This window comes from Astatotilapia calliptera, chromosome 1, assembly GCF_900246225.1.
Source record: "Astatotilapia calliptera chromosome 1, fAstCal1.2, whole genome shotgun sequence".
NCBI classification, from domain to species: Eukaryota; Metazoa; Chordata; class Actinopteri; order Cichliformes; family Cichlidae; genus Astatotilapia; species Astatotilapia calliptera.
Window position 1 is genome coordinate 21,567,062 of NC_039302.1, and position 24,729 is coordinate 21,591,790.

Sequence of the window (24,729 nt, forward strand, 5' to 3'; positions counted from 1 at the left end):
AGACATGCAGTCAGCACTTTTAAAGGGATCTTACTGAGGAAATTAATTGGAAGGTACCTAAAATCACATAAAATGAGAAAAACTGAGGATGATGTTTCTTTTCAAATTAAAGGTACCGCTTTATTTTACACCATTAACAGTAATCTATATTGGTATACCACGTGTCAAAACATATTTACTAAGTTGCAAATACAGATGTCGCTTTAAATGTAGCCTTTATTTACCACTTGAGTTTCTTTTATTTCTTCTACACTACTTCATTATGGCAATGGTTATTTTTTTATTTTGAAAATCTCGCCGGAACTCGCTACTTTGACGAAGTATGACTTGACGTTTTTTCCCCCCTGTGTGATGTTACCCATGACAAAGGCAAAACAAAACGGGGACGGCTGTCTATATTCATCATAAACGTCGTCCACAAAATATATTATTATATTATAATATAGCTGCTAGTTTGCTGCTGATAAATTCGTTCAACAACGGGGTAAGCTTCCAACTAGACGGCCGCTTTAATGACCAAACATTAGCATCAAATCAACGGACGACTTGCTGGTTTAAAAGCTTGTTAGCTAGCTAGCATTAGCTGTTTGTTGACATCCGTGTTTGGATATGGACTTGCCCTTTTAGCGCCCTGTTAACGCCCTGTTAAGCTGTTTAGCTGTGATGAACGAAATAACATTAAGGTTACCTCTTAGCACATTATGACTTACTGCAGCATCATCCTTAAGTGGTAATAATAATTAGTGAAATAAAGCTCCAACTTAACGTTTCTCGGTCTTTTCAGTATTTGCAGTGTTACCTCGTTTGACCTTATTTACTTAAGTCGTCCATAAAATGTCTGTAGGGCGTGTTTTTGTTGACTGTTGAAGTAGAGCTTACACATACCACTGAGATTCATGCATCTTCAGCCTCAGTGAAAATTAGACTTAATGGTAATTAACCAGCCAAAGGGAGTGCTAGTGTACCTGTCAGGCTGTCTCTAGTGTAGCTTCATAAAATCTACATGGAATTAAATTACAATTACTACTACCCTTAACCCTTTAATTATGTATCAGAGTTTCCTTCGTTATGGTTACAATTTTCAACAGGACATTTGTATTCTCTGGTATTCTAGCATATGGATGTGGAGTTTGAAAGTTTGAAAGAGTTTTGTGAGGTAGGGAGGATCTGATGAAAAAGTAGATTTTGTTTCATTTTAGATGTAAAGGAACTTTTTCTGTAATGTGTAAGACTAAATCTTTTTTAAGATCTGACCTAAATTGCAAGTATAAAATAGCAGTAGCCTTGGTATAACTCTCATTCAGGACTATGTATTATGTATTTGAACGAAGTTAAAGATGTGCACGGATTCATATTTCTGCTTGTAACATGCAGAACATATTTTGCCTTTATTTTTCTTGAAACCATTGGGCTCTTAGTGAGAGTTATGACCCATGAACAGCTCATGACCAAGTAAATGTCAACACAATGTCTATCACTGCACAGTAAGCCGAACCAAGTATAAACACTGGCTAACCAGCTTCCTTCTGAAAGGAAACTGAGATTCCTCGTAATGTTTCAATACATAAAGCCAAGAGAAGACAATTGCTTTGTTTTGTTTGTCTTTCTTAGATGTAGCCAATAAAATGGAGTATGATGAGAGACTTGCACTTTTTCGCCAAACCCGCCTCAATCCATTTGATCGTGGAGAGGAAGAGGATGGTCCCCAAGGAGACAAAACACCCCCGCAACATGGTGAGGTTTGCCACAAGTTATGATACAACTGTCTAAGGATTGCTTTCACACCTGTAGTTAAATTCAGGAAAATAATATACATTGTTTTCTTTGTTGTCTTTCATTTGCCTGCTTCATCTTAGTATTAAGCCATATAGACAGAGTTTACACCTCACACTGATCGATTTCTCTGACTGTCTTCCTTCATCGTCACATGCGTATTTAACATTTTTTAAATCTCTTTATCATGATGATGCAAATTTTGAATTTAGCCGTGCCTGTAAAAGGTGACTAGTTTGATAGACAGGAAAAAAGTTGAATATACAAAAAAATTGCATCTGGTCTTCCAGTGATGTATCTGCTGTTTGCTGAAGCGTCGTCAGAAATGGTCTCAGTGAAAGAAGCCATTATTAATAAAGGAAAACACTGAGAAAATTACAAATTGCACAAGAACTGGACAGAAAATCAATGGCAACAGTACTTATGGAGTGATGAAGAGAAATACAATTAGGGCTGCACAACTGACAGTGCTTGGAAGATTACTTTTCAAATTCCACTGCAGATTACAGAATACATGCCCAAAAATGTAGTTTGCAATGTAATACGTTACTCAATGTGAGTAACGTATTCTAAATACTTTGGATTAATATATTGTAATGCCTTTCACATCTACATTATTGCGCTAATGCTCTGTGATTTATTACTATTACTGAAGGCTACTCGCCACCGAGCTAACATTGTTAGCTGGCTTTAGTTGAGTTTAGTTCATAGACTGCTTTCAGAACTTCACATGATTATTGTTACTGCTATCCATCAAGTCTTAACAGTCTGCAGTCTATTTTAAATACATAAGGTAACATGTATTCCTTTACTCCCCAGCACTGACAACTGATAATCAAGATTATTTTAATTTTTTGATTATGATTATTTTGACTAATATTGAGATCGCACAGGGGCAGCACGGTGGTGTGGTGATTAACACCACAGGTCCTGAGTTTGATTCCACCATCTGGCCGGGGCCTTTCTGTGTGGAGTGTTCTTGTCCCTTTTCCGTTTTCTCTGTGTTTGTGTGGGTTCTCTCCAAGTACTTTGGCTTCCTCCCACAGTCCAAAGACATGCAGTTAGTGGGGTTTGGTTAATTGGTAATTCTAAATTGCTCATGTGTGAATGTGAGTGTGAATTGTTGTCTGTCTCTATGTGTTGGCCCTGTGACAGATTAGCGACCTGTCCTGGGTGTGCTTTGCCTCTCTCGCCCTATGGTAGCTGGAATACGTTCCAGCCCCCACCATGACCCTGACAATTATAAGTGGAAGACAGTGGATGGATGGATTGAGATCACATGTAACCACAACACTGCTTTCCTATCTTCACATCTGTCCAGATCTTTGCATGAAAATAAAATTGGTCCTTTTTATTCACCTAAATTATCTTTAAAGAAAAATAACAAATATTTAAAAGAAAAAAACCAGTACCAAAACCTAACTAAACAAAATTATCAGGACACTGCATGACAGGATAACATATGGTTTGCGCAGTAAGTTTACCATTTTCCTGAAAGATTTGTTACTCAACTTCTTTAGTGGGCACACGTGGTGTATGTCTGCAATGGTACTGAATGATTCATGCTAGCAAGCACTGCAATGGTTTTCTTGGCCTTCATGCATGAATTTTACTGCAGTTTTTGGTGTCTTTTTAGGTGATTGAAGTTGTGTTGCTTTGCAGTACAGACACATAGAAGTAGCTGTATATGATTTGTTCCAGGACACTTGTGCTAAATCCAAAGGATTCCCAAGCAACAGATGATGATGTTTTGAGGGACAAGCTCTTCATATCTGTCTTTCAACATAGTGTTACTCCAAATTAGTCCAGGAACCGCCAACAGCTGTGATTAACACATGGAGGCATGTGCCAATCACAGTGCTTGATTTGTTTTTACTTTGGATTTTAATTGGGAGCGCACACATTTTAAATATTGCTCAATCATGTTCATTTAATTGCGGGAAGCTAAAGTTGCAGTTATACAGCCATCTGTATAGCCTGGTGGTGGCTTTGTGATGCTTTGCGGCTGCATTACAGCAAGTGGTATTTGTGATCTTGGCATTTACCTTTCTAAAACAGTTTGTTGTTGCAGTGGGAAGTGGGGTTTTTTTGCATTCATGGTTCCAGTTTTTTCTTAATGTCACTATGTATGTTTGCTTCCTTTTCAAAAACACAAGCAGTATATCTCAGTTACTGTATAGGCAATAAATCCCTCATTAAAGTTAATTTGTGCAGAAACGTTTCATCACTCATCCAGGTGACTTGTTCAGTCTCAGCAGGTTTTCCCAACCGTATAAACAGGACATTTGCATAATAACTGAAACTAGCACCACTGACAAACATGGGCTGTGAGGTCAGTTTCTTGATCATTAAGCAGTCAGCTGAGACGGAAGAAGTCACTTGGATGAGTGACGAAACATTTCTCCTATGGAAAACGCTACATCCAGATGAACAGAGTCAACTTTTTGAGATTTCCCTACCTGAATGATTGAGCTTGCATCAATTTGTGCACTTAGTTTAATAGTTTCCTTGTAATGTAGGGCAGATCCTGCTAATGCATAAGGAGCAAGGACACTGGTCTGTTGTGACTAAGGAAAAGGAAGTTGGAAATGCTGTAGCTGAAGTAGAGGAAATGAAACGCATGGGAGTAAGCAGTACTTCAGTAACACTTCCTGTAATTTAGGACTTGGAAAAATACACTTTTTGCTTTTTGATGAGCAAGAATGACTCACTGATAGCTGTTCTGATTCTACGGTGCCTCATTACTCTGAGTCTATTGGGAACTACAAGGCTGAATTCCTTCAACATGTTTTGTTCAGAGGTGTACGCAGGTAACAACACTGTTTGTATAATGTGATTCTTTTAGTTTATTAAACATTATTTGAATAGCTAAACACTGACTTAATCTTTTTAAATATATTTGAATTTGTTCAACCTTTAAATTCCATCATTCAGTTCTGTTTACTAATTTTTCACTTCATCAGAATAATCTCAGTTGTCAGTATGGATAGCTGAAAGTTTACTCTCACTGCACTTTAAATGTTAATTTGTCACTTGCTTTAATTTAAATTCAGACTTTTATTGTAACAGATGAAAATGCCAAACATCAGTTTGAGTAAAGAATGGATATTGATCAGACTGTGAAAGTGTTGGTGTCAATTACTGCTGCGCGAATTTTGATATTGATGTATTTACACAAAGTAAATGCAGGGCCAGTTATTGCTGATATCAGTACTGATACTGATAGTTTTAACTTGTAGACAGGTTATGTAGGCCAGGCTAGTGCGTAATCATTTATGAGAAGAATTGTCATTAATTTGCTAATGCTGATCACATTTTAATCACTGTCACTGTAATTTTACTTTCCACCATAACACATAGATAAAAACATCTTTCAGATTTTCATGTATCTTGAAACTTGGGGTTTTTTGAAGACCAGTAATGTAAATGTGCTGTCTCTAAAGCACTTTGGGTGAACTTCTGTTGATTAAATATGTTATATATGAAAAAATAGATGTGACAGTCAACACAAAGTATATATTTTGTGTATATTTTTATGAATGTTAATTTAGTATAGTAGCATATAGTGTATAGTTTAGTATATTTTAAATTTAAAATATACTAAACTATAAAAAAACAAACATTTATTTAACGCAATTCAGTAGGCTACATACTGAACTTGGAGGATAGAAACGAAGCATCGATCCTATCACACTAGTATCTGTCTAATGCCATGGCCAGCATTTGCATCAATAATATTGATATTTGGATCATTCTGCCAACATCTAGTGCCAATTATTAAACTGTATGAAAGAAATTGAGATTGGTAAAACACAAATTCTATACAAAGTTGTTCTTGTTGTTGTTGTTTTTAAACAAAAGTACAAGTCATACAGGGCTCGCAGAATTTCAAAATCCCTGGTAGCCCTTCGGGCAGGCACTCTTCGTTTTTGGTAATCCAAAATAAATTTAAGTTGCCCAAATAAAAAAAAAAGATTAATGTTTTGTTTCCTTTACAATATAATATTGTAAAGGAAACAAAACATCAATCAAAAAATAGTTAAAACACAAATTACAACAACTGTATAAAAATTACAATCATCAACTCAAATATTTGGTTCAAATTGAACAGAAATTTCTATGAACTTGTAAGAACTGTGTAGGACATGAATCAGTGTGTGTCAGATCCTGATTTTGAAATTTCCACTGAAATCACAGGTAAGTGGAACCGAGATCTAGGCCATTTGCCTTTTGAAGTTTGCAAAGGCTGCTAAATTTTGCCAATGGTAGTTCACTCTTTGCAACATAGTACGCTGTTCTAAACAGATTTTCCAGGACTTCTTGTTGTGCTTGGTTTATTTTTAGTATGTTTTTTGAAATTGGTGTTTGTTCTGGGAACGATACTGCAGACTGAGCAATAATGCATTTCTTGCATTTCTCATGGGTTCTGATGGGGTCTTTCTTAAAATTACTGGTCCCAGTAACAAAGGCGCTTGCCGACTCAGAATTTGAGGGAAACTCACGACACACCCGGCAGAACATTATGTTACTTAGCTTATCATATTCCAGCCACAGAAATTATTTTGTCCATGAAACCAAAAAAGCTGCGCTTTCTTTTTGCTTCATCGTCTGATTTGTAATAACTTTTCTGTTTTGTGGTAGGCTTTTCTTTGGCTCTCCCTTCTTCACCCTGAACTGTCTTATTTGGCTCTGCAGAACTAAAATACCTGCGTAAATCCATCTGCTTTTACACACGTACTTACATAACGGTCAGTGATTCTCTGCGCAATCAACCTCTATCACATGTTTAAGCTTGCTGCGGGAGATTTTACTTGTCATGTTTGAATAGTAAGCTAACGATTGATAAGACGATGCCAGAGGAATTGGTGCGCAATTAATCTGTCACTCACCAATCAGTACTGCCGCTCTCTATACACAGTTCATGCGATCGCAACGTGAAAGTGAACGCAAAAAAAGCACAAATTCAAACGGCATTTCAATATGTCACATATTGACAGTGACTCATTGATGCCAATGACAAAATTACCCAGATACATTTGCGAAAGAATGCAGAAGCATTGACATATATTTTTCCTTCCTATGATAGCCCGACAGGCAGGGCTGAGATGGATTTTGGTAGCCCGACTGGAAAAATCGCTAGCCCTGGGATGTCGGATGGTTTAACTAATTTCGACACATTCAGAACGAATAATTGTGAAAGAGATTGGTTGCAGACATGTAAATGTGACAGTAATAAAGCAGTAATAAAGCAACTCAAAGTTCATTCCACAATAGTCATGTGGATGAAATTAGCAAGCGTGACCGAGTGCACTTGCCAGAATGTAGTGTGTATGCTTGCAAGAAGAACAGCGCTTTATGCCATGTTTTCCTCAATTTAGAAGCAAGACCTGAGGTTTTCCCTGGGACCAGAACACACAGTTCAGATCGAACCATGGACCTCGGTCTAGCTGAGGATCACTTCTCAAGGCCTGTGGTAAGTACTCCTTACGTTTTTCTGATTTGTAACCCAGTAAAAATAATTTATCACTTTCAATTTAACTGTTTATACTGTAAAATGTGAAACTTCCTTGTCTTCCATTTTCATATCATGTTACAGGGTTCTTTTGTGGCATCAGACATTGAACAGCTTAAACTGGCAATAGAAGAATGTAAGAAGCTGATCTTGGAGCTGCCAGAGCATTCAGAGAGACAAAAAGACAATGTAGTGAAACTTATCCACCTGCGCCTCAAACTGCAAGAACTTAAGGTTGGGACTGAGGGGAAAATTGAGAAGGGCATGACATTATATTGTAGTTGTGTGTTCTTGGATAAGTGTAACAGGCTTTAAATATTAATGGAAATCTGTACAAATGCAAAGTTCAGTTTTATTAATATAGTTTTAAATTATAATGTCATCTGAAAGACTTAGTAAGGTCAAAACCTTAAAATCAAGTTGAACTCTTAAGAAACCCTTAGAGAAGTGACCATGTGTGGAGGATTGATGTCAGAGGAGGAGGAGATTCTTAGTGATCATGTTGGGCCTGTAAGTATACAGGGTGATAACTATGGTAGGAAAACATCTAAAACACTCCAAACTGCTTTGATTTGAGTATTTTGCCCTTTATGAAATGTGTGAAAATGCATTGCAGACATTCTTGGAGAAGAGTTGGCGAAGAGTTTGCATAAATTCCCTTTTTTGTTTATAAATGATAGAAAACAAAGTTTTACAGTCTAGTGTATTAAAGGGCTTTCAAATAAACAAGCTCATTAATCAAGCCCATTCATCAACAGTAAAGAAAGTATCAGTTATCATCTGGCTTTGTTTTTCAGTGCATTAGTTTGTTTCCAATAGCAAGATCCCGGTTGACCAAGAAAGATTACTCTGAAGTCACCCCCCATGTCTTAACAATTTGACAGTTTCTTCACTTTAACAACACTTAAACACTAACAAGAGCACTTTAACACACAGGCAGTGTGTCACACTGATTACTGTAACATAATAAAAATGTTAAAGAATAAGTCACGGTGATAATAACGGACAAAGGAATCTTCTTCTTCTTCTTCTTTTTTTTTTAAATAAAGCAGTGAAACATATCCAATTGCTTAGCTTGATTCTTAACATCCATAATCTCTTTCATTTTGAACTTTATCATGTGAAGCAACTCAAATTATATCTCTATCTATGAAATTTACCCAGAGCACTTCAAATTCCATCGTAAGACCGCTGTTATGCCTTCTGGTCCAAGTTCAGCAGAAAAGTTTTGTGAATCAAAAGAGTTTCATACATCAGGAAATTAATCCTTGATGTTTTTTTATGCATTCCCATCAGTTTTGTTTAGGCTATACAAAACACAAGGTAGTGTAAGTGTAAACAAACTTAATTGCACATAGGTTGCTATCTCTTGCAGATGTACACAAAACAGTGTTACAGCCATGTTTTGTGTGTTCTGTTTTTCGCATGCATCATTTTAAAGGATCCAGAGGAAGATGAGCCTAATCTGAGAGTCCTACTGGAACACCGCTTCTCCAAGGAAAAGAGCAAGAGTGTGAAACAGACCTGTGATAAGTGTAGCACTATTATCTGGGGCCTTATCCAGACTTGGTATACCTGCACAGGTGAGACATAGTAGATACTGATAGAGCGCTGTAAGATTACCGAAAGTTTAGTTCCCAAAAGTTTGAAACATTTCTGTTAACACTGCTCAAAATTCAGACTTCTAATATCATTTGCTGTGCTCTCAAGCCTTAATACACTCAGAAGGTAATTAGAGATCTGTGCAATCCATTTGCCCCCTAGTTCAAAGAGGCTTAACTTCCATTCTGTTGTATGAAATGTTTCTGTCTGAACCAGTGACAGGTGAGACAATGAGTAATCTTGATGGCGAAAACAAAACTATATATTATAATTTGAAGTTATCTCTTTCTTTTTTCAGGATGCTATTATCGTTGCCATAGTAAGTGTATGAATCTGATCACTAAACCCTGTGTCAGGTCAAAGGTCAGCCACCAGTCTGAGTACGAGCTCAGTATTTGTCCTGAAATAGGACTAGACCGGCAAGATTACCGCTGTGCAGAATGTCGTGCACAAATTTCACTGAGTGAGTACAAATTCAATGTGTTTATGTTTGGTTAGCCCAATTAGGAGTGTATATATATATATATAAAACGACCTCTGGTTGCCTTAGTTGTGGAAAATTTAGATATTTATGTTTTCTATAGTATTTTAAATGCATTTTGGTGATGTGTACATGTTCTTTTGTTTTATAGTTTAACTGTACTTTTTTGTATTTATCTTGCAGGGGGCGTACCTAGTGAAGCCAGACAGTGTGACTACACTGGCCAGTATTACTGCAGCACATGTCATTGGAATGACACGGCTGTCATTCCAGCTCGTGTCATCCACAACTGGGAGTTTGAATCAAGGAAGGTAACCTCAACAACCGCAGATAAACTCAGCACATGAAAATAAAATTTATAAATGTGTAAACTAAATTTCATTAACATGTTATCTGAACATTTTGATTGGACTGAAAGAGGCTAGAATTTGTAAATGTGCTTTTAATATTATTTAGTGGATGCTACTGCTTTACATCAAAGTTAGACAGAATCGTATACATATACATGCATATCACGCATGGACATTCCACTGATTAACTCAATTTACTAGAGTACTACAAAACTGCGAAACCATCCTTTAAAGAAGTTTCCCCAGGTTTTAAAAATTTACTCAAGGGAAGTCAGATTAATGTTATTTATATGTCACTCAACTCAATTACATTCCCGTGTCTGGTAGAATCATTTATCTGGTGGCATGTGACCTACTTTTAAAATCATCCCAGTGCAGGGCGAGGTTTGTGAATTTGAATCAGATGATGCACATTTACTCGTTAAAGCTGTTGACCAGTGAAGGATTAACCAAGCTCACTGTTTTATGATGAAGGTATGTCAGTGTGTTTTGAGGGCGTATTGAGCCAGTTTGTGTTCTGATAGTGTCTCTATTGGGGGCAGGGATAGCTCAGTAGGTAAAGTGGTCGCCCCATGATCGGAAGGTCGGCGGTTCGAATCCACTTAACGGCTACCCTGAGGTACCCCTGAGCAAGGTACCGTCCCTACACACTGCTCCCCGGGCGCCTGCTTAGTGGGCTGCCCACTGCTTCACTGAGTGAATGGGTCAAATGCAGAGAAAAACAAGTAATTTCCCCATGGGGATCAATAAAGTATCCATTATTATTATTATTATTATTATTATCTCAGGTCTGTCGCTCCTCAATGCGCTACCTGGCCCTGATGATGTCACGCCCCGTGCTAAGGCTGAAAGAAATAAACCCGCTGCTATTCAACTTTGTGGAGGAACTGGTTGAAATCAGGGTGGGTAGCTTCCCATTGAAGTTTATTTTTCAGCTTATTTTTAATAGACTTGTTTTAAATAAATAATTACTTTCACAGTTGTGTTGTCAGCCAACCTATCCCTAAATTTTTTTTTTTTTATTCAGTGTTGCCAGGACAGGCAAGTGGGTGAGTCACTCCATTCACTAAGAGTGACAGAAATGTTTGTGTGTGTTTTCTCCCACAGAAACTTCGTCAAGATATTCTGTTAATGAAACCCTATTTTATCACCTGCAAGGAGGCAATGGAAGCTCGGCTGCTACTACAGGTCAGTAACTTTTTATTGTCAGAGGTTTAAGATGTAATTTTTTAGTAGATTTTAGTAAATTTTATCAGAGATGGGCAGTAACGCGTAATCTGATTACTTTTTTCAAATAACGAGTAACTTAAGGGATTACTATTGCAAAAACGGTAATTAGATTACTGTTACTTTCACGTAAGCATGCTGCGTTACTAAAACTGTGATTTTTTTGCGAGAATGTCTCATGACAGTGATGTAAGCGACGTTCGTGACAACAGCTGTGTACAGATGAACAATGGATAATATATCGAGTGTGGGAGAGAGTATGAGCGTGCAGCGTTTAAAGCGTGGAAGTACTGACCTTATTTTGAGTTTGATTCCATAAAAAGTGACGAAAACATTAGTGTCCGTTGTGCATGGGAAGAAAACGTCTTTTTACAGCGAAAAAACCCCCCTAAACTTCCAAGCAAGCACCGAGTGCACAACGACGTAATGGGAAATTCACAGAGAAACTCGCGGATTCTTCAACTGACCGCTGCTGCACACCTGCACCAGGGCAAACCTCTGCCTACCCTACTCCTGCTTTATAGGTGAAAATAGAGCAACAGGACCGCTAGTCTTTGATTTTATTTATTTTCTGCTGTGTTTTACTTGCATTTATTTGAAAGAGTGAGTGTAAACACAAAAAACTATTTTATTTTATGTGCTGGAATGTGCAGAAAATAGGTTTAAATGTTAAACTAATTTATTCCAGTCAGAGAATGTTGCATATAATTAAGTTTTTGCTTGATGCATAAAGTTAAAAGATTTAAAGTTTTAAAAAGAGACTTTTCCATTTGATTACATTTTGTATGATGGATTATGCAGAAAAAGTAGAATTGGGCTGAAAGATCTATCGCTTTATCACCTATTCAGGTTGTAAATCGTGTTTTTAAAAAGTAACTAAGTAACTAGGTAATTAATTACTTTTGAAAATAAGTAATCAGTAAAGTAACAGGATAACTTTTTTGGGGAAGTAATCAGTAATTAGTTACTGATTACTTTTTTCAAGTAACTTGACCAACACTGAATTTTATTGGGTAAAACAAGGACTTGCTTTCAAGCAGAAACGTTATCTAGTTATAATAAATTATCTCAATTAAACCTGATCCAAGCAATACTATTAGCCTATTAGACAATTCTGCATGTAAATCATAAAATTATCTTGTAATTGCCCAATGTCTAATAGGCTAATAGATTCTTTTCATATAAGGTTGGGATGAAGAACTGATAGCCTCAACTTTTTTAAACTGGCATTTACAAATTTAGACTAGGCCTTTTTTTCTCAGCTGTATATAAGCGTGTGTGTATTTGTACAAACAAACATGTGCATTAAGAAAGTTTTTTTTTTCATTATCATATTATAAACAGTTAATATTGTTTCAGTCTCCACTGGATGATCAGAGTTTACAATTTAACCCTTCAAAGTTAGCAAGAATGTAAACAACCCAGTTTGGAAAACTTGCTATCAATTTACTTACCATTTAGAAAAATGCAAATGGAAGCACTGACACAGGCAGCCTATTAGCAGTATGTTAAAACAGCACCACCATGTGATAGAAGTGAAGAGTACTGAACTAAAGAAGGCTGATGATGTACAGTCGGGTGAGCCACTGGATATCACTAATTAGCTTGCATAAATTAAATTGACTCTTGTGATCTCAAGTTCTGTATTAGCTCAGTTTTAATCTATACTAAACATATTTTTATGAATTGTCAGTTTGAATTGTTTTAAAATGTTTCCCTACTGTTAAAATAAATAAATAATATGTTTAAAACTATGCTTGAGTCTGATATCCTTTTTTTGCACTAAAGAGTTGAGTCTCATAATATGAAAGTTGCCCATTTCCTTTTTTTGCATTTATATTTTCCAGCTACAAGATCGCCAACACTTTGTCGAGAACGACGACATGTACTCACTACAGGATTTGATTGACATTTCCACTGGCAGACTGAGCTGTTCCCTCACAGAGATCCACACCACATTTGCTAAGCACATCAAACTAGACTGCGAGGTGAGCTCATACATAAAGCACAAACTTCCCTACTGATGGCACTGTTGAACTATATCATGAAGAAGAGGGGCTGTGTTGGACTTGCAAATTCACCATGTACTAATATATGGCTGAAATGTTTTTAGTATTTGTTGATATCATTGTATCTTTCTGTGCCATATTAATGGTTTGTGCTGTCCATGTGTGTATTTGTAGCGCTGTCAGGCCAAAGGATTTGTGTGTGAGCTTTGCAAGGAGGGAGACATCCTGTTCCCCTTTGACAGTCACACCTCAGTGTGCCATGACTGCTCTGCTGTCTTTCACAGGTTAGTCATCACCAATGATTTGGGCTCAAAAATACAGCAAATTTTCTCTTTGTGAAGTGTTTAAAATTAATTGATAAAAGGAAATTGTTTGTATAAAAGTTTTGAGTGGAGATACCAATAATAAAACAGATCTTCAGAATAACATACCTTCAAATTCCATTGCTAAAGTGGTAATTAGGAGTATTTCTGTTTAACAAATGGTACTTCAATTTGCAAAGCACTATGATTTCCCAATTATTAAACTGTTACTAAAAGAAATAACCAAACTGACATGAATGTTGATGTTTTTTTGTTGTGTACCTCTGTAGAGATTGTTACTTTGACAATTCCACAACTTGTCCACGATGTGCACGAATGACTGAGCGTAAGCAGGATGAAGAGGAGCTGGATGTGAAAGAAAGCTAACTCTGGAAAGGACCCTGGGATTTAAGTGGATGCTGCACTTTGCTTCGTTATGGGAAAAAAAAACCCACAATCTTTCTTTATCTTGTTTTATGATTATGCTCTGACTTTTGTTTTTCCTGTGCACTGCATTATGAGGCAGGGTATTTAAAATTCATCTGGAAATTAATATATTTTTATCAAACCTTTGCATTCCTACAGAACTTAGATGTACAAACCACTGCGTGTATGTTTAATGTTGGTGTGTGTTTCTAAATTTACAAGTAAATGCTCTGTAGAGAAAAAAATCCACCTGATCAGTAGGTGGTTATGCATGCAGAAATTGTATATTTACTGTTACAAGCCTCAACTACTTTAATCCAAACTGCCAATAATGCTGAACTTTAAAGTTGCCATATATCAGAATTTTAAAGTTTAGAAGCCCAGCGTCCAATAAGAAAATCGCCAAAAATATGCCTTTCAGCATCCAGTTCCTGTGCTGCCATGTCCAAGTTTCAGTTTATTAGGTTCAGATGGGTGATGTTGCACAAAAAAAGCTATATGTTGACATAGTTTAAAATGGGATTAAATCTGTTAGACTGTGTGACCAGTTGGTCACTGCCACTTACCCATCTCCCCTTTTTGGACATATTTTCTATGAGTTCAATTGCTGTTTATTTAGAACCAATATATTGATCTGTTGATATTTCATAAAGTCTTCAATTATGTATATTTTCAGGCCTTAACTGTTTATTTTCAGCTCTTTTCCTATTTGCACTGTACCGAATGGTATAGGTGAACAAAAAAATTAATGTGTATACATACAATCACTGAAAACATAACTTCAAATATGTGTACTGTATTGGCAACAGATATATATATATATATATATATATATATATATATATATATATATATATATATATATATATATATATATATATATATATAAAAATAATGAAAGCATGCATTAGCAGTACGGTACTTTTCCTTGTAAAGAAAATTGTTAAACTGTAAGACACAAAGACTATGAGAGTTGTTTTATGTGCTTTCATTTTTTTAAATTCAAAACTGTGAACTAATGCTGTGCAGTTTAATATGTGTTTAATCAGTGCTGTTTTCATGCAGTGTAGCAAATGTCTGTTGATGCTCATGAAAATTGTGTGCCTAAGGCTGTCAGGTTACTTAACAGCTGTTATCCAAACCCTTTCATACCATCATGGTAGTTGTTTCAGTCTAAATTCCCTTAATTAAGTCTCTGTATGTTAAGTGGCAAACCTTGGTTAATGTGTAAATGCTGACCTTTATGTATTTGTTTTAAAATAATGAGTTTTGGCTGTGTTATCTTTCAGCATGATGTATTGTATATATATTTTTTCCAAACTAATGGACTTATATGGTGTTGGTAAACACCATGGCTTGTTAAACATATGAGTAGTGCATGAATAAATTAATGAAATGCATTTAAGCAATGGTTTTAATTCTGTCTGTTAATGACCGGTCTGCAACTAAGAACAACAAAAAATCCAAATGAAGATAGATCTCTTTGGCTTTCCAACATTAAAACTGGGCTTAACAAAAACAACAACAACAACAACAACAACAAAAACCCGCTGGAAGACTGGTGCCTACCTGTAGCGTCTGTAACCAAAATCTCGCGAGATGACTGTGATACGCACCGTGCCTCCGGTGCCTCTCCTAATGGCTCTGCGGTGAGTCGGTCCGTCAGTCAGTCGGGCTGACAGGATGAGTCTCCTCTCTTTGACTGTCGGCTACTGTAGGAACCGAGTCCGGACGCTGAGCCGCAACTATTCCTCTTCATCTACTTTTCGCTTCTTCGTGGTTCTCACGTCGGTAGGTTGTAAAAACGCCGTTATTGTTTTATATCAGCTTAACTACACTTAAAAAAATAAATAAATAGATGACGCAAGTTTTTTTGTCACCTGCGTTTGCTAACAATGGTTTGCAAGGAATTATGTTAAAAGTTTGTTTTTTGGTATTTTTTAAAATCCAGATATAGCAGTCAACTCCAAAAAAACCCAAGCAAGCTGCAGCAGTGTTTATTTATCATTCCTGCATTGTTTGTTCTCTCACGGTAGGCGATGTCCGTTCCGTTAATGTAGTTTATAAATCAGTTTCCTCAGTTTCATAATACATTTGTTTTTAAAGGGGCTCTCTCTCTCTCGCTCATTTATCCATCCAGTTTCCTTTAATATTTAAAACTGTTTAAGAAGATGAATTGCATCACCCATTGTCTCTCCTTCATAAAAAAAAAAATCTACTAACTACTATTAAAAATACATTCATAGTATTCAGTTTCTTTCTGTAGTCAACTGTATAGGGGAAAATTGTCACCAACAGGTGCCTGTATTCCACTATGGGATCATTATTTTTACCGGTGTGAATGTGTATGGTTGAGCTGTGTAAGATTAATTTTCCAGAGTCATAACCTGCAGCAATGGTTTTATTGCGTGCACTATTATGTATGTTTGATACTGAGAAATGCTCTCTCATAGTGAATCACAATTTGAGCAGTTGTATGGTAATCAGTTTAGTCAAACCATAAACATAACTGAATCAACATTAAATATGTGCAGATGGCCAAAATGAAGTAAATATTTGACCTTAACAGCAGCTGTTCAGTGTTATTGTTGCAATGACTGCATATAATTAGGTTATATGCAACACATTTCAGTGTGCCTAGATCTTAATCAGATTTCAGTAATCCTTAAACATGTGAGCAAACAAAAGAGTTTTTTTTAAAATGTAAAAACACGAATACAGTCTCTGCTTCATGAGACTGTATCCTTTCTCTCAGTTAGTTTGTTTACATCTCTGTTTTCTTTGTATTATTGTAGGCAACTGTTGTTGTGATTTGGCAGTATATAAATAAAATTTAATTGAACTGAATCTATTTCATGTACATTTCTTTTTATACATGGCTTTTGATGACTGACTTCACTGCTAACCTATTTCAGAAGAAATCACTCATCCAAAGAAGATGCGGAGGTTTACATCAACACATTTTCCAAGTTACTCGGTTACTTAGCTCAAGGAAACAGCCAAAAGGTAGTCCATCTTTTAGTGCTGTTTACCTTTTTAATGACTCTAAATCAGTGTGCACATAGACTGTAAACCTTAAGGGCAGTGTGAAGAACACAATTGCTTACTTTTCTATGTATTGTTGAACTGTGTATAATTTCTTTACCCAGTGAGTTTGTAAGCCCTGTATTTCTCAGCTCTGCCGCAATGAACAGTTGTGTTATTATTGCTGTTCAGATGGAAATATAAAAGAAGAGTCTCGTGGAAGGGAATGGCAGGACTCAAATAACGGGAAGGACCAAAGACGAAAACGATGGAAAAAAGGGGAATCATACTGGTGGTCACGCTTTCAGGTGTGAATCATAGCCAGAATTGTGGCAATAACTGCCTCGTCTTCAGTCACTAAATAATAACAAAATATGCTTACTAAAATGATTCTATATAGGAGTTGTAAACTAAAATATTTTTTCATTATCCTATTTCTAACAGGAGGAATTTCCCTTTGATGATAAAACGGTCCAGAACCTAGCAGCCGGTGCAGCAGGCATGGCCTCAGCTTTCTTGTACTTTCACTTTAGAGAAACAGGAGTCCAGATCTCCTGGAAGGATTTTGTGCATCACTACTTGAGTAGAGGCTTGGTGAGAGGCAGAGATCGTTTTAATTACGGTGTCTTCCTTACACCTGTGTGTCTGTGCTTGTGTTTGCAACCATGTGAACAAATGATTCCTTCTGCTCTCCTCCCAGGTGGGCCATGTCGAGGTTGTCAACAAACAGTATGTCAAAGTATTTCCAGCCCCCGGCGTGAACACATCACGAGTGGTCAGTTTCATTAAATGTCCCAGTGTGTAATTGCAGTGTCTTATACAAACTAAATGCATTTATTTTTACTGTTAAACTGATGAGAATCGACAAAATGTACTTCACTATATTGATAAAAATGACTGTATAAACAAACAAAACAAACATCTTTCTTTTTCTCACACACTGTATTCCCATTTGCTTTTGTTGGTAGAGGACACATACTTTCTGAAATTCCAAGAGCACAAGTTTTAAAATACAGATCTCAGCAGTCGACATATTTGTATTTGGCACATAAGTACTTTCGTTTTCATTTTCTCACTGTCTTTCCTTATCAATTGCTTTTTTTTTCTAAATAAAGCTTGCTAACCTTTATTTGCAGCAGGCATTTGACTGATTACACTGAGAAAATCACACGAGGAACAATTGCTATTCTAACAATGCACAATGGTAGTGTGCCTCCTCCGAGGGGCTGCAGTCCAGATGAAGAGTCAGTCAAAGTACAGTAAAGGTAGATATACTTACTACATATACTACATGCTGTTGTCTTCATGTTTCAGAACTATTTGTGGTTCAACATTGGCAGCGCAGACTCATTTGAGCATAACCTGGAGCTAGCACAGCAGGAAATAGGTCTGGACTCCATTCAGAAAGTACCTGTGCTCTACAGCAGTGAAAGTGATGGGTGAGAAAGTACAGCAGCTTCACTTTAAAGTTACTGCATATATAGGTTATTAGAATCGATGTCCTAACTAAGGTTTTTCTCTTCCCATAGGACTCTGTTTTTGAGTGTTCTCCCAATCTTACTTGTGGTCGGATTTTTACTTTTTGCAACACGGCAGGGGCCGATGGCAGGAGGACTTGGTGGCTGGGGGAGAGGAGGCCTCTTTGGGATAAGTGAATCCAAAGCCAGGATAATTAAAAACAATGTCAGTGTCCATTTTAAAGATGTTGCAGGGTGTGAGGAGGCCAAACAAGATATCTTGGAGTTTATCAATTTCCTGAAAAGCCCACGTCAGTATCATGACCTGGGTGCTAAGATTCCTAAGGTGTGTCATTTCTTGATAAAGAAATTTATTATTTTTATTAAAATAAAGCAATTCTGCACTTCTGTATTCTGATCATACTCACTGGAACAAAAAATTCCTTAAGATAGAAAATACATTAAATCTGATTAACTCCCTTGTTTACAGGGTGCAGTGCTATGGGGTCCATCTGGAAATGGGAAGACTTTGCTAGCTAAGGCCACTGCAGGAGAGGCCAACGTTCCTTTCATCACAGTCAACGGCTCGGAGTTCCAGGAAATGTTTGTCGGTGTGGGTGCAGCAAGGGTTAGTACGGAGCTGAATGATTGGACTCTCAACAGGTCTGAAAACAAAATGATGGGTCACATGCTTGTGATGCTGCAGTGTGACCACAATATGTGCAAATACAGCAGATCACTGAATTACTCATTCTCGTATCAAATTAAAATGATGAAGACTTTCTACTTTTGGGTGTTTTGGCAATGTCAAAAATTAGTATAACTGTAGAAATAAATAGATCTTTTCTGTGTTTTATTAGATAAGAGATTTGTTTGCCACAGCTCGAAAAAATGCTCCTTGCATTCTTTTCATTGATGAGATTGATGCCATCGGCAGAAAGCGGGGCAAAGAAAACTTTGGTGATGAGGGCGAACAGGAGAACACCCTCAACCAGCTGCTTGTGGAAATGGATGGTGGGTAATTATGTTTTATGTCAACATTTCTGATGCTATTTTTTCACAAGCCCTCAGTCCTCTAAATGCTTTTGTCATTGCAGGATTCAACAGCAGCACTAACATCGTGGTTTTAGCTGCAACAAATCGAGCCGATATCCTGGATCCAGCTCTGATGAGGCCTGGACGCTTTGATCGACATGTATACATAGGTGAAGTATAAATATTAACCTCAGATCTGCCTACTTCCTCTGCAGTCTCCTCGCTTGTTGCAACTCAGTTACCTTTTATGAAAACTATAAATATAAAACCATTATTTCTTTGTTTATTAAGATGCATTTCAAATTTCAGTTAATTTTCAGATTATTGGTGTCTGACCACAACACCAAGCTCACTTTTACTTTTGCTGTGATTAAGTTTATTTTCTTTTTGATTTCTGTTTCCCAGTTTATTATTCCACATGTGATTCACTGGCTCTGGTGTGCATGCAGACCCAGATGGTCTGCATAACTTTGACTTTCCCTGCTTTAGATGAGGTGTTACGTTTGACATTATTGAAACTCATATCTTGTACTTACTGTATGTTTCTTCTTGCCTGTTTACGTCTTATGTCATTAAAAGCACGTGTTGCATAATGTTTGCTTTTATCTTCGGTTAATTTGATATTTCCTGCCTGCTAAGATCTAATTTTCCTAACACCAGGACTACAGGGTGGGTGGCCAGACCACTTTTCTCTATCAAAGAAAACAAGATCATAATGAGAGAGCTGTTTTTCTATAAAGGACAGATTAGGTAACTGGAGGCCAACACGAGGGATGGGATATGTTGCTCATTTCCCTGTTATTCTCTGTTCCCCGTCCTTCTGTCTGTGTATATTGTCTTTTGTAAACAGATGACAGAAAGATGGGAGTGCTGAAAAAGTTCACATTTCTAATTGGTTTAATGAGCAATTAGTTATGTAACTTGGTATTCCAAGCCACAAGTTTGGCCACTGCCTTAGGACTTATATTGGCTCCTTTCCTGGATGCTTGCAAATGACAAAGGGTTTTTAAATGGTAAAATAAATTACGCTGAATTCATGGCTTTAAAAGCAAATTAAAACATTTCTCCTCCAGTAAGAGTTAATGCTTCTGTACTGAAACTTTTAAGTCAATACATTGTTGTTTTAGAATTTGCTCTGCCTTTCGACCGAATATAAACCTTTAAAAAAAAGTGTTATTGTAAAGTTTCTACAAACAAGATTCACCACCTTTTCATGCTGGCATGGTTTCAGTGAACTATTTTTGCAGTTGCTAATTGTGCACGTGTAATGCAGCAGAAGGCTGAGTAATTGTCAGCATCAGCTCTATAAGCTTTTTGTTTGCACAGTACTGTGCAAACAAATTTGAGCTGCCTCTCGATTCTTTATATTTTGCTAAATAAACTGAACATATGTGCAGTAATTTATTAAAGCATTTTCAAACATACATGGAAATACAGTATATTAGGTAAAAACATTCAAGTTAAATTCAGTTCAATTCAATTCAATTTTATTTATATAGCGCCAAATTAATTAATTAATTAATTACAACAAAAGTTGCCTCAAGGCGCTTTATATTGTACAGTAGATTGCACAATAATAGATACAGAGAAAAACCCACCAAACATATGACCCCCTATGAGCAAGCACTTTGGCGACAGTAGGAAGGAAAAACTCCCTTTTAACAGGGAGAAACCCCCAGCAGAACCAGGCTCAGGGAGGGGCGGCCATCTGCTGCGACTGGTTGGGGTGAGAGAAGGAAATCAGGATAAAGACATGCTGTGGAAGAGAGACAGAGGTTAATAACAGATATGATTCGATGCAGAGAGGTCTATTAACACATACTGAGTGAGAAAGGTGACTGGAAAGAAAAAACTCAATGCATCATGGGAATCCCCGGCAGCCTACATCTATTGCAGCATAACTAAGGGCTGCAATGGACGTAGGCTGTTCATTGCATTCATTGATATGACCACCTTTATTCTTCAAAACAGCCTTAACTCTCTCAGGCAATTTTCTTGTAATTTCTTCAAGTAGTCTTCAGGAATAGGCTTCTTGAAGGACAATCAAAGTTATTTTCAGATGTTGGCTCCTTTTGTTCTCTACACTATCAAAATGATCCCACTCAGGTTCAATAATGTTGATCTTCAGGATCTGGGCAGGTTCTCTTATGAGTTCCTCCATACATATTGATGAGCCTTTAAACTAAAAATTGTAAATTTGGTTTCAGTACTTCATTTTGAGTCCAATTCTTGCATAATTTGACATACTTCAGCCTTTTCTTCCGGTTGCTCTTCCTTTAGAATTGCTTCTTGAAAGCCACCCTTCCACTTAGACCATTATTAATGAGGCTTTGGTGAACAGCAGATTGATTAATTGAAGGACCAAATGCATCTCTGGTCCTGTGTCAGGTCTTTGCTCGAAAGCCTGATGAACTTTTTCTCAAGATCACTTTAGAAAAGTCTAGCTCAATGAAAACCAAATATAAAGGAATTAAGGAGTGAGACTTTTGCACAGTGCTGTATATGTGACAGAACTTGAAGCAGAGTGATTTATTAATGAATTATACAGACAGTGGTCTTCTTTTTTGTTTTTTGCAGGTCCACCAGATATGAAAGGCAGGGCATCAATCTTTAAGGTGCATTTAAGACCTCTGAAGTTGGACTCCAGTGTAGATGTAGAGACGCTGGCCAGGAATCTTGCTGCTTTAACCCCAGATTTTACTGGTGGGAATAAAAGATCATGATCACTGAATACCAAACAAATCTAAAAAAGAAAATCATACAGTTTCAGCTGATTCTTGCTTTAATTTCATCACACTCTAACTTATTTGTTGCTTCTCTGTGTTTGTATAAGGGGCTGACATTGCAAATGTGTGTAATGAGGCAGCTCTAATAGCTGCACGTCGTCTCAGCCAGTATGTCAGTAGCAAACACTTTGAGTGGGCAGTTGAAAGGGTTGTTGGAGGTAAGTCAAACAAAATGAACCAAAAGAAACTGATAGTATATATGTGAATCTTTCCATAACCACTTTTTTGATTACATAAATACAATGACAATACAGTACAACTGAGTTATAAAAGCAGTGGTGTCAAAATATAGAGCTTATATGTTATTTTATGTCAATCCATTAACCTGATGTTAATATTATGATTTAAGCATTTTTTTAAGATCTCTGTCGTGTTCTCAGGTCTAGAGAAAAGATCTCAGGTTCTGCAACTTCCAGAAAAAACTACTCTGGCATATCATGAAGCTGGGCATGCTGTCACTGGGTGGTTTCTTGAACATGCAGACCCACTTTTTAAGGTATTATTTACATTTCTTGCTCTCTTTTTGCAGTAATCCTGTAATAATTATAATGATTAACTGATTATAGATTCATCATTATAATGTACTCCACCAGGTGTCACTTGTTCCTAGAGGGACAGGTTTGGGCTATGCACAGTATCTACCTAAAGAGCAGTACCTATTCACACAGGAGCAGCTGTTTGACAGAATGTGCATGATGCTGGGTGGTCGAGTGGCTGAGCAGGTTTTCTTTCGTCAAGTCACCACCAGGGCACAAGATGATCTCAGGAAAGTCACACAGTCTGCCTATGCACAGGTACTCGCCTCACTGCAGAACAGGCTTATTGTAGAAATTTAGGCGTAACCAAACCGTATTTTGTCCAACAACAAAAAAAAAAGCATAACCATCCATGGAGTTCAAATGACTCATAGAGAATAATTTATGATTTTTATTGACTATATATTTCTGTTCCAGTCTTCATATTCTTCTTCTCTTCATATTTTAGATTGTACAGTTTGGAATGAATGGTGCGGTGGGTCAGGTTTCTTTTGACCTACCGCAATGGGGCAGCCTTATAACTGACAAACCTTTCAGTGAATCTACAGCCCAGGTTATAGACCAGGAAGTTCGCTCACTCATAGATGCTGCCTTCCAACGAACACTTGAGCTCATACTTGACAAGAAGGAAATGGTGGAGAAGGTGCGAACTTTTTAACATTTGTAGTAAGTGCTTCAGAGACATTTGCAGAGTGTGATGCTGCAAATGGATTTTCATTTGTGCTGAGCATTTTTCAAAACTGTCATATATTTGGAGTATGAAAAAAATGTGTATTTTAATGACCTCAAAGCTTGATGTTTCCTGTTGGTCATGTAATGCAGGTGGCAAAGCATCTTCTAGACCAAGAGATTCTAGACAGGGCTGACATGGTGGAACTGCTAGGACCTCGCCCCTTTCAAGAGAAGTCCTCATATCAAGAGGTTGTTGATTGCTTGGAGAAATCTAAAGAAGACACTTTTCTACCTGAAGGACTAACAGACTGGCAAAACAACAAAGGAGATACAAAACACCTGCAGAATCGGCAAAACACATCAGCCCTTTACCTGTAGGTTGTCTTTAAGGTTGTCTCTCATGTGCGGCACCATCTGGTCTGGACTGCAGTTTGTCAGAGGTCTGTTAGTGGTTCATGTGACTGACAACCTTAGGATAAAAGATGGTGATGTGTTGCCCAAGGTTTTGTGCAATCTGCAATTTTTTTCATTGTAGTTTTTATGTACAAGTGCACTATTTTGCTGCAGTTGCCTTATGTTTCCTTTTTCCACTCTGTGGAAGTCTCTAAGTGCAATAATACTAACAAAACATACCATGAATAATTAGAAGAGAATTATATTATGTTATTAGAAGGGAATAAGCCATCATGCTATGTTCTTATCAGCTGCAGGAATCATGTGTTAAGTTTTATTTTGAGGTTTGGATTTTCATCCTTTTGCAGATACAGTTTTCTATTCTATCCTATTATTTGCCACATGTTTAAAGTTCAGATCTATTTGATTGTTGATTGTTTTATATTTCAATCCTTTTGCAGATGTTGTTTTCCTTGGAGTCTGCGTATATTTATCAGTAAAGGTAATTAGAAATCAGTCAATGTTTTCTAGCTTTCTCTCTGCGCATACTAATCAGTGTCTCCCAGTGTCTCATAATAATCAGGGTAAACATTTATGTAGATATAAGAACTTCGGATTAGCACTGGGAAAGTGTAGCTCAGTATGGGTCAAATTGTTTGTCTTGTCTCTGTGTTACAAACTGTCCCTTAGAATATATGAAAATATCACCTGCATAGTTCACTGGTCAAAGTAGTGATTAAGAAAGATTTCTGTCCTTTTATTCTTTCAAACTGTGTTTTCAGCACATTTAATGAGGATAAAAGAAATTAGCAACAGCTTAAAGTAATACGAACACTAAAGTATTTGTTTGGTACTGTAAAAACATGAACTTTGCTGTTATTCAGGAAATTACTCTGTCAGTTATGTATTTATTTTATTTTTTCCTACTTCCTGTCTACACTCTGTCATCTACTGTTGCATTTCTTATGCCAGCTGCTCCTCTGCTGGGTAAATAGTATTTTTGTAACTATTGTACTATTATATACAAATATGTACACTAATATATACCAATCATTACTTGAACTTGCAATATGAGTAAAGTGGGTACTTTTGCACTTTTAGCCAGGATTCCCATTAATGGTAAGCCGGTGGTACATTGGTGCTA

At 36.9% G+C, this 24,729-nt stretch overlaps 2 protein-coding genes across 3 annotated transcripts; both read left to right on the forward strand.

The window, feature by feature from the left end:
- Nucleotides 1-332: 332 nt before the first annotated feature.
- Nucleotides 333-14,485, forward strand: def8 (differentially expressed in FDCP 8 homolog). Of its 2 annotated transcripts, none has more exons than XM_026169569.1 (12): nt 333-484; nt 1,612-1,734; nt 7,152-7,246; nt 7,370-7,519; nt 8,727-8,868; nt 9,186-9,350; nt 9,552-9,679; nt 10,507-10,620; nt 10,826-10,906; nt 12,793-12,933; nt 13,129-13,238; nt 13,547-14,485. In XM_026169569.1, the coding sequence occupies exons 2-12, from the start codon at nt 1,626-1,628 to the stop codon at nt 13,641-13,643; spliced, it is 1,332 nt and encodes a 443-aa protein (XP_026025354.1). In that variant the 5' UTR covers nt 333-484; nt 1,612-1,625; the 3' UTR covers nt 13,644-14,485. The 2 variants fall into 2 exon arrangements, with proteins under 2 accessions (XP_026025354.1, XP_026025361.1); XM_026169576.1 differs by having other exon boundaries at nt 7,155-7,246.
- Nucleotides 14,486-14,575: 90 nt separating this feature from the next.
- On the forward strand, nt 14,576-24,101 carry LOC113023517 (AFG3-like protein 1). Its single transcript, XM_026169589.1, has 16 exons — nt 14,576-15,473; nt 16,598-16,688; nt 16,899-17,014; nt 17,151-17,300; nt 17,407-17,481; nt 18,021-18,145; nt 18,236-18,509; nt 18,654-18,791; nt 19,024-19,177; nt 19,261-19,368; nt 21,776-21,901; nt 22,032-22,142; nt 22,365-22,480; nt 22,578-22,778; nt 22,969-23,163; nt 23,343-24,101. The coding sequence occupies exons 1-16, from the start codon at nt 15,366-15,368 to the stop codon at nt 23,568-23,570; spliced, it is 2,316 nt and encodes a 771-aa protein (XP_026025374.1). The 5' UTR covers nt 14,576-15,365; the 3' UTR covers nt 23,571-24,101.
- The last annotated feature ends 628 nt before the right edge of the window (nt 24,102-24,729 follow it).

What these genes read in the sequence shown, in the direction of transcription:
- def8 (XM_026169569.1), top strand. Translation starts at nt 1,626, where the DNA reads ATGGAGTATGATGAGAGACTTGCACTTTTTCGCCAAACCCGCCTCAAT. An exon ending in ATCACTTCTCAAGGCCTGTG is followed by an intron (nt 7,247 to 7,369) that starts GTAAGTACTCCT and finishes ATCATGTTACAG; the next exon opens with GGTTCTTTTGTGGCATCAGA. An exon ending in AGGAACTGGTTGAAATCAGG is followed by an intron (nt 10,621 to 10,825) that starts GTGGGTAGCTTC and finishes TTTCTCCCACAG; the next exon opens with AAACTTCGTCAAGATATTCT.
- LOC113023517 (XM_026169589.1), top strand. Translation starts at nt 15,366, where the DNA reads ATGAGTCTCCTCTCTTTGACTGTCGGCTACTGTAGGAACCGAGTCCGG. An exon ending in CTCAAGGAAACAGCCAAAAG is followed by an intron (nt 16,689 to 16,898) that starts GTAGTCCATCTT and finishes ATTGCTGTTCAG; the next exon opens with ATGGAAATATAAAAGAAGAG. An exon ending in TCGGTGTGGGTGCAGCAAGG is followed by an intron (nt 18,792 to 19,023) that starts GTTAGTACGGAG and finishes GTGTTTTATTAG; the next exon opens with ATAAGAGATTTGTTTGCCAC.